The 13011-nt window shown below is 41.1% G+C and overlaps 1 protein-coding gene across 2 annotated transcripts in view; it reads left to right on the top strand.

Annotated features, from left to right (window-relative positions):
* Positions 1-13011, top strand: part of Ptp69D (Protein tyrosine phosphatase 69D) — a 669136-nt gene that overhangs the window by 97163 nt on the left and 558962 nt on the right. For both annotated transcript variants that reach the window (XM_071664992.1, XM_071664991.1), the window contains exon 8: positions 6056-6230. In XM_071664992.1, the coding sequence (XP_071521093.1) occupies positions 6056-6230 (175 nt within the window). The remainder of the gene's footprint in view (positions 1-6055; positions 6231-13011) is intronic.

The raw sequence follows: 13011 nt of genomic DNA, 5'->3' as shown, positions 1-13011 counted from the left end.
GGAGACTGAAGAGGAGATAGGAGGACGGTGTGAAGGTTTTGGGTGTATTTGGGCCTGATAGAAGGTTGTAGAGGACAGTGCCAGACACAGGAAGTAATCTTCATGTCACCAACCAGAAACTGATTTGATGGATCTTTAAGTTGACAGGATACATGATGAAAGATAATGCTGTGTAAAGATACAAGTCCTCAACACGTTATGGCTATAAACATGTCTTACTTCCTTGATAAAAACTTCTCACTACCTATAGCAGCTTTATTCCCACACCATATATTCTTCAAGACCTTCCTTAAGGCATCTTTGTCAACCTTATCATATACTGTCTCTACATCCATAAATGCCACATACAAATTCATTTGTTTCTCAAAGTGTTTCTCACATATTCTTAAGGCCTTCCCTAAGGCATTTTTGTCAACCTTATCATATAATGTCTCTACATAAATAAATGCCAAATATACAAATTCATTTGATTCTCAAAGTGTTTCTCACATATTCTTCAAAGCAGACACCTGATCAACACATCTCTACCACTTCTGAAACTATGTTGTTCCTTCTCTACCACTTCTGAAACTATGTTGTTCCTTCTCTACCACTTCTGAAACTATGTTGTTCCTTCTCTACCACTTCTGAAACTATGTTGTTCCTTTCCAGTCTGACACTGTACATGCCTTCACTCCGTCAGTCACTGCTATCCCATACATATTACCAGGTACCCTTAAACTTTCACATCTGTAATTTGAACAATCATCTTTGTCCTCCTTGCCTTTTATACAATGACACTTACGATACACACATTTCATAAATCCTCAAACACTTCACCATGATCTGTACATACATTGGAAATCTCAACTAACCAGTCAACAACACAGTTTCCCTTCTGTTTCCCCTCTTTCTTAAGAAACTCATCTGCAAAACTGTCTGCTCCTGCCACCTTGCCACATTTCATCTTACGCAAGGTTTTCAACTTTTCTTTCTTCCCTAAACCACTCTCCATGACTCTCTGACTCTGCATACCACCCCAACTGAAACACCCTACATCTGCTACCTTATCATCAAACACATTTAACAGTCCTTCAAAGTACTCCATCTCCTCACTTCATTACTATCAATTACTGCTTCCTCATTCGCGGTTTTCACCTATGTTCCCATTTGCTCTTTGTTTTTTCACTCACTTTTAACTTCCTACCATGACCTCTCATTCTCTCTGAAGTTTACTGATACTCATCCCAACTCTCACTTGCTTTCTTTTCCAATCTCTGCACCTTCCTCTTGCCTTCTTGCCACTTTATTTTTTATATCTCCAAATCATTTGCACTACTCTGTAGGTGCCACCCATACACCTATTTTCTCTTTCACTAGCATTTTTACTTCATCCCACCACTTACTACCTTCTCTAACCCGCCCACCTCCCACTTTATACATGCCACATGCATGTGGCATGTTTGGGGAAGCAGTGATGGCATGTGCAAGAGATGCTTGTGGCATAAAAGTGGGAGGTGGGCAGATAAGAGAGGGTAGTATGGTGGATGAAGTAACGTTGCTAGATAAAGAGTAAACAGAGGCGTTTTGATGGTACATACAGGGTAGGAGTGCAAATGATTAGGAGATGTATGAGAGGAAGCGGCAGGGGGTCAAGAGGAAGGTGCAGGGCTTGAAAAAGAGGGCAAATGAGAGTTGGGGTGAGTGAGTATCGGTAAACTCTCAGAAGAATATGGTCTTTTGGAAGGAGTTAGATAAGTTATAAAAAACAAGAAAACAAATGAGAACATCAGTGTAAGGGGTCTAAGGGGAAAAGATAACAGGTTGCCATATTTATTAAGTTTTTTGAGATAAATACAACTACAGTTTTTCTTAGTAAATTTTTTTTTTTTTCAATTTTGGTTGTATGTAATGTAAAAGAAGTTCACAGGTGCTCTGTTCAGTATAGCGTGTACGTTCTCATTGCGCACTTAAGTACTAATGTAGTGTACAAAATAAATCAGACCAGTCAATTTCCAGCCATTTTGTGTAAATGACCGCACAACTTGTAGCACAGTTAGTCTTACCCTCCAATCATATCTTTAGCTTGTGTATCCAGGCTAGTCCTACTCTTAGGCCAGGCCTTCCTGAGGCTTCAAAAAGTCACACAAAATTATCATGTATATAGATGGATAAGAAAGTACCAGTTCCCTTCCATCTATTGATGATCTTCAAAGTTGTAAAATTTGATTAATTAAGACTTTCTAGTAATGACAGATGAAGAGTAAGAACAACAATTTTGCTTGAAAAATCAAATCCTCAGCCTGCAAGTTACTGGAGCAGACAGATGAGCTTGAATTTGCTCACAACCAGGTAGATCAGCTGATGAGTTGTGGGTGGCCATTTCACAACTGAGACAAGTCTTCTTAAAAGGAAAAATATATACATCTTCCCAGAATCATGTTTTCTATCCTGTCAGTTGCTCACAACAACGCTGAAGGTTAGAATTCTCAGTCTGGTAAGAAAGAACACTGAATTTTGCCCAAGTCATAGCACACAAACAATATTGGATTTCTTCATACAGAAAGTGTATAGCCAATTTAAAAGAAAAAACAGTTGTCATCAAGTGAAGTTCAGTGAAAGGCTTGTGGAGAAGTGCAAACAGGCAACCATTGCTTATAACGAAAGGCTCTCTATCCAGGACTGAATATGTATGGACAAACAAACATTAGAACCTCTGTTGACTTACTTCAAGGGCTGAAAATGAAACACTACTGAGTAGATACTCTATTAGTTTTAAAGGAAATGATTGCGGACTATCTACACAAAGATGAATATATGGAGATATCAACTTGAGCACTGGACATCACAATTTCCTCTATTGAAAGTGCAGCCTGCATTGCGCATGGTCGTAAGTTTCATTTAGCAAAACTTCTTTTTTTAGTCAAAATTTCGTATTTTTGCCATCTGTGTTCCGATTTTTGTTTGACAAGGTTGGCAGCTGTAAGGTAGTAATGAAATGATAAGGAGATGGAGTGAGGACTTTGAAGAATGGTTGACTAATGATAGAGTGGCAGATGTAGGGAATTTGGGTTTGGGTGGTATGTGAAGTGAGGAAGTCACGGAGAGTGGTTTGGTGAAGAGAGAGGAAGTTGTGAAAGCCTTGCATGAGATGAAATGTTGCAAAGCAGCTAGAATGGATGATAATGCAGTTGAATTCATTAAGAAAGGGGGTGACGGTGCTGTTGATTGCTTGGTAAGACTTTGCAGTGTATGTATGGATCATTGTGAGGTACCTTAGGATTAGCAGAATACATGTATAGTGCTATTGTATGAAGGCAAGGGGATAAAGTTGAGTGTTCAAACTACAGATGTATAAGTATGTTGAGTATACCTGTTAAGTTATATGGGATGATATTGATTGAAAGGGCGACAGCACGTACAGATTGGGGGGTAGCAGTGTTGTTTCAGAAGTGATAGAGGATGTGTTGATTAGGCATATGCTTTAAAGAATGTGTGTGAGAAATACTTAGAAAACATTTGGATTTTTATGTGACATTAATTTGTCTGGAGAAGGCATATGACAGGGTTAATAGAGATACTTTGTTGAAGGTCTTAAGAATATGCAGTATGGAGTGAAAGCTGCTAGAAGCAGAGAAGTTTTTATTAAGGGTGAAAGACTTGTGTGCAAGTAGAAAGAGAGGAGAGTGAATGATTCCAAGTGAAGGTTGGTCTGTGGCAGGGATGTGTGCTGTCACCATGGTTGTTCAATTTGTTAATGGACTGGGTTGTGGAGGAGGTAAATGTGAGTGTCTTGGAAAGAGGGGTGAGTATGCAGTCTGTGGGGGATGAGAGGGCATGGGAAGTGAGTCAGTTGTTTCCTGTTGATACAGCACTGGTAGGGGATTCAAGTAAGAAACTTCAGAAGTTGGTGACTGACTTTGGAAGAGTGCGTAAAAGGGGAAAGTTGAGAGTGAATGTGAATGAAAGCAATGTTGTTAGCAGTGTTGTGGGAAAGGTTAATTGGGATGTGAATTTGACTGGAGAAAGATTGAAAGAAGAGATGTGTTTTAGATACCTGGGAGTGGACAAAGTAGTGAATGGAACCATGGAAGTGGAAGTGACATACAAGGTGGATGAGGGAGGCAAAGGATTTGGTAGCGCTAAAAAGCTGTACAAAAGAGGGTGGATGTGTTGGGAATGAAATGTTTGAGGATGATATGTGGTGTGATGTGGTTTGATTGAATAAGTAATGAAAAGGTAAGAGAAATGTTTGGTAATAAAAAGAGTGTGATTGAGAGAGCAGAGATGATGTGTTGAAATAGCTTGAACATATGGAGAGAATTACTGATGAAACGTTGACGTGTCAGAATGGGAGGGAACAAGGTGAACAGGGAGACCGAATTGGAGATTGAAAGGTAGAGAGAAAAGGATTTTGAGCACTCAGGGCCTGAACATGCAGGAAGGTGAAAGACTTGCACAGGATAGAGTGAATTAGATCAGTGTGATATATTGGGGTCAATGTAGACTGAACCTTGGAAAGGTCTGTGGTTTCTGTTCATTACACATGACTGCTTGAGAATGGATGTGGCCTTTCTTCGTCTGTTCCTGGCTTTACCTTGATAATGTGGGCTACATGCATAGTGACAGTGCATGTGGTCTTAGAATTATCTAAAACACCTGAAGAAGGTTCTTCCTTCTTTTGGAAAATTAAAAAAAAAAAAAGGGGGGGCCAGGCTAGGTGAGGATATTCCCTCAAAGGCCCAGTCCTCTGTTCTTAACGCTACCTCGCTATCGCAGGAAATGGCGAATAGTATGAAAGAAAGAAAGAAAGACCTGAAGAAGGTGTTCAAGATTTTTTTGGTTTGTGGATTAAGTTGACGGCCTTAATGACCCTGGCAGTTGATAGGCCTAAAGCCCAAACAACCAGCCGATGAGGGAAATGGCAATCAAGCTTGAAAAGAAAAAAATGGAAAAGCCTAAAAGGCATGGTCCTCAATTTCCATTCAGAAATACATCCTCCTGGCATGACATGCATGGAATACAGAGTAGAGTACTACATTTGAATCCCGAGGTGCGATATCTACAAGAACAGAGAAGACTCAGACATCCAGGGCACTAAATCTGCACTCATCAGATACACCAGGGGATGTACAGTGGAAAAGTTTATGAGTGCCTTAGACAAGAATTTACAAAGTGCACCAAAACCAGCTGGGCTGTGTAGGGTACATGATCCTGTGGGCTGCAGCTTCCAAGAGCTTGATGGACCATTGACCCAATCCATCAGTCTGGGCCCAGGTTGGCATGTGGGGGTATAAGACCCATGAAGACTTCACCAGGTATTCACCAGGCATCACTTGTCAAGGAGGCTCCTGAAGCACCTCCCCATTTGCAGATGTTGAAGCATTCAGATACTGTTCCAGCCTTCCCACAGTCTAAAGGTAAAGGAGGTCCTCTTTTCAAATCATCTACCAGGGATGAGATTTGTCTGATGGATCCTATTGCCTCTCTTTTCTCTTTCACTTGCAACTTCTTCATCCCACCATTCACTACCCTTTTTGATTTGCTCACCTCCCACGTTTCACGTGCCACATGCATCTCATGAACACGCCATCACTGCTACCGTAAATACCTCCCATCCCTCATCCACTCCCATTATTTGATTTGCTCTCACCTTTTGCCATTCTACACTCAATCTCTGCTAGTATTTCTTCTCATAAGTCTCCATTCTAAGCTCGTTTACTCTCACCACTCTTTGGTATAGCTTAACCAAAGCTGAATTTTCACTTGTGTAACCTTGAGTAAGAAAAGTCCAGTAACACCTAGGTACTGAAGGGATGTCGTACATATTTTGCTGTAATTTAGACTATTCATGAATTTTCTCAATCTCACAAAATTGTTTCTTATTGTGATGGTGTAAAATGACCACAGAATAGTCTGACAGTGCAATCTGAAATTGTTTCCTATTTTGATGGTGTAAAATGACCACAAAATAGCCTGACAGTGCACTATGAATCATAAATTAATGGAGATCAGTATTCCTACTGTGGGCTATTGGATGGTTATTTATTATTTGATATAATTTTCTTTTTTGTAGATTGCTACTGGTGACAATGAGTTTGATGAGCCATCACTACTTGCTGCAGATCAACAGAATATAATTTTAGAGGATGTTGGTTCACCTGGTGATGAGGTTCAAGTAAAGATTCAAGTTGCTAATGATGTTGGAGAGACTGAGAGTGATCCTCAGACAGTCACTTTGCTCAGTGAAGGTAAGTGTTTGACTCAAAATAGTGTAGTATAAAAGTTGGAGTTAATAGAAAGGTATAGAAATATTTTTTCTATCTGGTGAATGGTCACATCTAGACATGCTTAATGATGTATTTCTTGAGGGCTACCTTTAAAGGATGCTTGATGAATTTGTCATAGAAAATTGCTTGAAGTTTTTATCCAGTTGACTGGGGCAAGTCGTGCATACTCCTTATCCAAAGATTCCAGCTTCATATCCTCTACCTCTAGGACATTGAGTTGTAGGCCATTCTTGATCTGTCCAGCATGGAAGGCATTTATCCATTTTTTCTGAAGTAGTCACTAATCTTATTTCGCATAGTTTCAGTTTTTGGATAGGAGACAGTACTTACCACTTGTTACCACTAAGGACAATATTTTATTGCTTAGGACAAGAAAGCTTCTTAGCCACATCGTACAGGAAACATGGATTTATGAATCTCTGATTTCATATAGTTCAGTTGACTCATGGTGAGATTGATTAATATGTACAATAGTGACTGGGAGAAGCCTTTGGTTCTATTGTTATTATTAAGACAGATGTATGTTTATGATAATGATACTATATTTGGGATTTTATGTACAGATGCTCCTCAACTTACGATGGGGCTACGTTCCGATAAACCCATCATAAGTTGAAAATATAAGTCGAAAATACATTTGATATTGTACCTAACCTCTACTAAGCATCATAGCTTAGCCAAGCATACCTTAACATTCTCAGAACACTTACATAAGCCTACAGTTGAGTAAAATCATATAACACAAAGCCTATTTCATAATAAAGTGTTGAATATTGCACCATTGTAAAGTCAAAAAATCATAAGTCATGCCGTCATAAGTTGGAGAGCATGTATAGTTATGTTTATGGCTTTCTCCCCAAAGATAAAGCTACCTCATTACTAATGTCTCAACTAACCACCAAGGAAATTCGTACAATCCATTTCATGTACATTTTACCAAAGAATGTTTATTGATATAGATCTTTTTCATTTTTGTTGTTTTTAGGAAAAGGTTATTTTTCTTGTCCGTATATATTCTTTCATAGATTTTGAGGCCTTTGCAGACTTCCACCATAGTTGGTGGGCTGCCACAGACCAGGGAGGTACATTAACAGTACTACCCACCTGGGTATTGGGAGGGTTAGTGACAGCTGTGTAGTGAGCCAGCACTTCAAAGGTTAAGTTGCACTCCTTTGACCCAGGTAGCTATCTCTTCTTTCTGCTTCACCCACATTTGGACTACTGGCAATCTGTCTACAAACATACAATGTCTCCTTGTCATGCATAATATGACAACACTTAACTCTCACAACTCATTCTTCGTAACTTTAGATTTTCTTATGTTGAGCACTGTGCGTTAGCCCTGCCTTTTGGCAAAATGGTAGGAGCAATAGAGAGAAGTACTAAGTAGGAACATTTAAGCAGGAGCATTAGTTAGAAACATAGGTAGAAGTAGTGGGTAGGAACATTAGGCAGGAGCATTAGGTAGAAGTAATCTGCAGGAACATTAGGTAGGAGTCTCTGCAAACACTGTGCTAAAGTTGCCTTCTGCCAGTGGCCTGTTAAGGATTAGGCACTAAGGCTAAGAAGCAGCACTGGAGCTCGCTAGTTATGGAGGCTGTTGGTGTGGCCACCCCCCCGAGAGAGTTCCAGCTGGGAACAGGCATCAGAGATTTAGATCGATAGTTTTTGTCATCTCTGTTAGGTTATCTTGCAAACATTTAGGTATCTCATGAATATTTTAAGGGATAAGGACCTTTCAGTACCCCATCATGCTGTTGGGATAGCACTAAATTTCCCTGCCAGTCACTGTCTGCCCACTTGTGATAGTGGGAGGTTGCTAATTTTTGGCTAACCTTCATGCTGTCAGAGACTGCCAATTGTAATGATGTTCCACTTGCCCCAGGGGATAAATTAACCCAGATGCTTAGAGCTCACTTGGACTGCAAGTACATGGATATTTTCCTCTTGTCTTCTGTTTTGTGTCTGCTTTTAATTTTCCCCCACTCTACTATGGATTATAGTTTCTTATGGGTGTGGTGTAGTGTAAAAATACTTTGGTCAAGTGTTCCATTTAAGGTTATATTTATTTATTTTACATAACTGCCGTCTCCTGCGTTAGCGAGGTAACGCAAGGAAACAGATGAAAGAATGGCCCAACCCACCCACATGCACATGTATAAACATAAACGCATATGTATATATTGTTTCATACATGTTCAAGTGTTCACAATTACCACGTTAGTGAGTTAGTGCCGGGAACTGATGAATGAATAGCCTCATTTGCTCACATACACTCCCCTAGCTGTCACATATATTGCAACAAAACTAGAACCTTTACCCACAACTAGGCTTCACAGTCTATTCCTTCGTTTCCCATGAATGGTTCATATGCCATGGCTCAGCCCATGGAAGGCATGTTGTCCCTTATAAACCACATCACTCCTTTTTGCTCTCTCCCTTACACATATTGCATCTCTTGCATGTTCAGGCCCAAAGCCTTCAAAGCATGTTTCACTCCATCTTACTACTTCCTCTTTGGTGTCCCCCTTTTCCTTGTTCCTTCCTTCCTTTTCTCGCTCATCCTTTCCATATGTCCATACCATTTCAGCACACCCTCTACAGCTTTCTCTCAGATATTTCTCTTACTTTCACACATCTGTCTCACCTTGCTATTTCTTATACGATTAACTCCCCAAACCACATATTTTCCTCATTTATTTCATACATACATGAATCATAGGGTGGGGGAGGGGGCGAAAATCCTGGGAGCCTTGAAGAATGTGTGGAAGTCGAGAACATTGTCTCAGAAAGCAAAAATGGGTATGTTTGAAGGGATAGTGGTTCCAACAATGTTGTATGGTTGCGAGGCGTGGGCTATGGATAGAGTTGTGCGCAGGAGGGTGGATGTGCTGGAAATGAGATGTTTGAGGACAATGTGTGGTGTGAGGTGGTTTGATCGAGTAAGTAACGTAAGGGTAAGAGAGATGTGTGGAAATAAAAAGAGCGTGGTTGAGAGAGCAGAAGAGGGTGTTTTGAAATGGTTTGGGCACATGGAGAGAATGAGTGAGGAGAGATTGACCAAGAGGATATATGTGTCGGAGGTGGAGGGAACGAGGAGAAGTGGGAGACCAAATTGGAGGTGGAAAGATGGAGTGAAAAAGATTTTGTGTGATCAGGGCCTGAACATGCAGGAGGGTGAAAGGCGGGCAAGGAATAGAGTGAATTGGATCGATGTGGTATACCGGGGTTGACGTGCTGTCAGTGGATTGAATCAGGGCATGTGAAGCGTCTGGGGTAAACCATGGAAAGTTCTGTGGGGCCTGGATGTGGAAAGGGAGCTGTGGTTCCGGACATTATTGCGTGACAGCTAGAGACTGAGTGTGAACGAATGGGGCCTTTGTTGTCTTTTCTTAGTGCTACCTCGCACACATGAGGGGGGAGGGGGATGGTATTCCATGTGTGGCGAGGTGGCGATGGGAATGAATAGGGGCAGACAGTGTGAATTGTGTGCATGGGTATATATGTATGTGTCTGTGTGTGTATATATATGTGTACATTGAGATGTATAGGTATGTATATTTGCGTGTGTGGGCATGTGTGTGTGTACATTGTGTATGGGGGTGGGTTGGGTCATTTCTTTCGTCTGTTTCCTTGCGCTACCTCACAAACGCGGGAGACAGCGACAAAGCCAAATAAATAGATATAAATATATAAATATTTTTTTATTATCAGCGAACAACTGACTCACTTCCCAAGCCCCTCTCTCCAAAACTCTTGCATTCACCTCCCTAACAACCCCATCCATAAACAAACAATCATGGATACATCATACATCCTTGCCGCATACCGACATTCATTGGGAACCAGTTACTTTCCTCTCTTCCTACTCGTACACATGCCTTACATCCTCGATAAAAAAAAGCTTTTCACTACTTGTAGCAACTTACCTGCCACACCATATAGTCTTAATATCTTCCACTGAGCATCTCTATCAGTTCTATCATATGCCTTCTCCAGATCCATAAATGCTACATACAAATCCATTTGTTTGTCTAAGTATTTCTCACATTCTTCAAAGCAAACACCTGATCCACACAACCTCTACCACTTCTGAAACCACACTTCTCTTCCCCAATCTGATGCTCTGTACATGCCAATGCTGATGGCTGATTTGTGAGAAACTGCAGAAGTTGGTGACTGAGTTTGGTAAAGTGTGTGAAAGAAGAAGCTGAGAGTAAATGTCAGTAAAAGCAAGGTTATTAGGTTCAGTAGGGTTGAGGGACAAGTAAATTGGGAGATGAGTTTGAATGGAGAAAAACTAGAGGAAGGGAAGTGTTTTAGATATCTGGGAGTGGATTTGGCAGTGGATGGAACCATGGAAGCAGAAGTGAGTCACAGGGTGGGGGAAGGGGGTGAAGGTTCTAGGAGATTTGAAGAATGAGTGGAAGGCAAGAATATTATCTCAGAGAGCAAAAATGGGTAAGTTTGAAGGAATAGTGGTTCCAACAATGTTATATGGTTGTGAGGCATGGGCTATAGATAGGGTTATGTGGAGGAGGGTGGATGTATTGGAAACGAGATGTTTGAGGACAATATGTGGTGTGAGGTGGTTTGATTGAGTTGAGTAAGTAATGAAAGGGTAAGAGAGATGTGGAGTTGAGTAAGTAATGAAAGGGTAAGAGAGATGTGTGGTAATAAAAAGAGTGTGGTTGAGAGAGCAGAAGAGGGTGTTTTGAAATGGTTTGGTCACATGGAGAGAATGAGTGAGAAAAGATTGACAAAGAGGATATATGAGTCAGAGGTGGAGGGAACAAGGAGAAGTGGTAGACCAAATTGGAGGTGGAAGGATGGAGAGAAAAACATTTTGAGCAATCAGGGCCTAAACATACAGGAGGGTGCAAGGAATCGAGTGAATTGGAACAATGTGGTATACTGAGGTGGACGTGCTGTCAGTGGATTGAACCAGGGCATGTGAAGCGTCTGGGATAAACCATGGAAAGTTTTGTGGGGCCTGGATATGGAAAGGAAGCTGTGGTTTTGGTTCATTACACATGACAGCTAGAGACTTAGTGTGAAAGAATGTGGGGTCTTTTGTCTTTTCCTAGCGCTACCTCGATGGGGGAGGGGGAATGTTATTTCATGGGTGGCGGGGTGGTGATGAGAATGAATATGGGTAGCAAGTATGAATATGTATATGTGTATATATGTATATGTATATTGGGGTGTCTAAATGTGTGTGGATGTAACCTAGACGTGAAAAAAGGAGAGATAGGTAGTTTGTTTGAGGAAAGGAACCTGGATGTTTTGGCTCTGAGTGAAACGAAGCTCAAGGGTAAAGGGGAAGAGAGGTTTGGGAATGTCATGGGAGTAAAGTCAGGGGTTAGTGAGAGGACAAGAGCAAGGGAAGGAGTGGCAGTACTCCTGAAACAGGAGTTGTGGGAGTATGTGATAGAATGTAAGAAAGTAAATTCTCGATTAATATGGGTAAAACTGAAAGTTGATGGAGAGAGATGGGTGATTATTGGTGCATATGCACCTGGGCATGAGAAGAAAGATCATGAGAGGCAAGTGTTTTGGGAGCAGCTGAATGAGTGTGTTAGTGGTTTTGATGCACGAGACCGGGTTATAGTGATGGGTGATTTGAATGCAAAGGTGAGTAATGTGGCAGTTGAGGGAATAATTGGTATACATGGGGTGTTCAGTGTTGTAAATGGAAATGGTGAAGAGCTTGTAGATTTATGTGCTGAAAAAGGACTGGTGATTGGGAATACCTGGTTTAAAAAGCGAGATATACATAAGATGTATGTAAGTAGGAGAAATGGCCAGAGAGCGTTATTGGATTACGTGCTAATTGCCAGGCGTGCGAAAGAGAGACTTTTGGATGTTAATGTGCTGAGAGGTGCAACTGGAGGGATGTCTGATCATTATCTTGTGGAGGCTAAGGTGAAGATTTGTATGGGTTTTCAGAAAAGAAGAGTGAATGTTGGGGTGAAGAGGGTGGTGAGAGTAAGTGAGCTTAGGAAGGAGACTTGTGTGAGGAAATACCAGGAGACACTTGAGTACAGAATGGAAAAAGGTGAGAACAATGGAAGTAAGGGGAGTGGGGGAGGAATGGGATGTATTTAGGGAATCAGTGATGGATTGCGCAAAAGATGCTTGTGGCATGAGAAGCGTGGGAGGTGGGTTGATTAGAAAGGGTAGTGAGTGGTGGGATGAAGAAGCAAGATTATTAATGAAAGAGAAGAGAGAGGCATTTGGACGATTTTTGCAGGGAAAAATGCCATTGAGTGGGAGATGTATAAAAGAAAGAGACAGGAGGTCAAGAGAAAGGTGCAAGAGGTGAAAAAGAGGGCAAATGAGAGTTGGGGTGAGAGAGTATCGTTAGATTTTAGGGAGAATAAAAAGATGTTCTGGAAGGAGGTAAATAAAGTGCATAAGTCAAGGGAGGAAATGGGAACTTCAGTGAAGGGCGCTAATGTGAGGTGATAACAAGTAGTGGTGATGTGAGGAGATGGAGTGAGTATTTTGAAGGTTTGTTGAATGTGTTTGATGATAGAGTGGCAGATATAGGGTGTTTTGGTCGAGGTGGTGTGCAAAGTGAGAGGGTTAGGGAAAATGATTTGGTAAACAGAGAAGAGGTAGTAAAAGCTTTGCGGAAGATGAAAGTTGGCAGGGCAGCAGGTTTGGATGGTATTGCAGTGGAATCTATTAAAAAAGGGGGTGACTGTATTGTTGACTGGTTGGTAAGGTTATTTAATGT

Source organism: Panulirus ornatus, chromosome 9 (assembly GCF_036320965.1).
Source record: "Panulirus ornatus isolate Po-2019 chromosome 9, ASM3632096v1, whole genome shotgun sequence".
NCBI lineage: Eukaryota > Metazoa > Arthropoda > Malacostraca > Decapoda > Palinuridae > Panulirus > Panulirus ornatus.
Note: the sequence above shows the minus strand (reverse complement) of the source record. Positions and strands in the feature narration are given on the sequence as shown.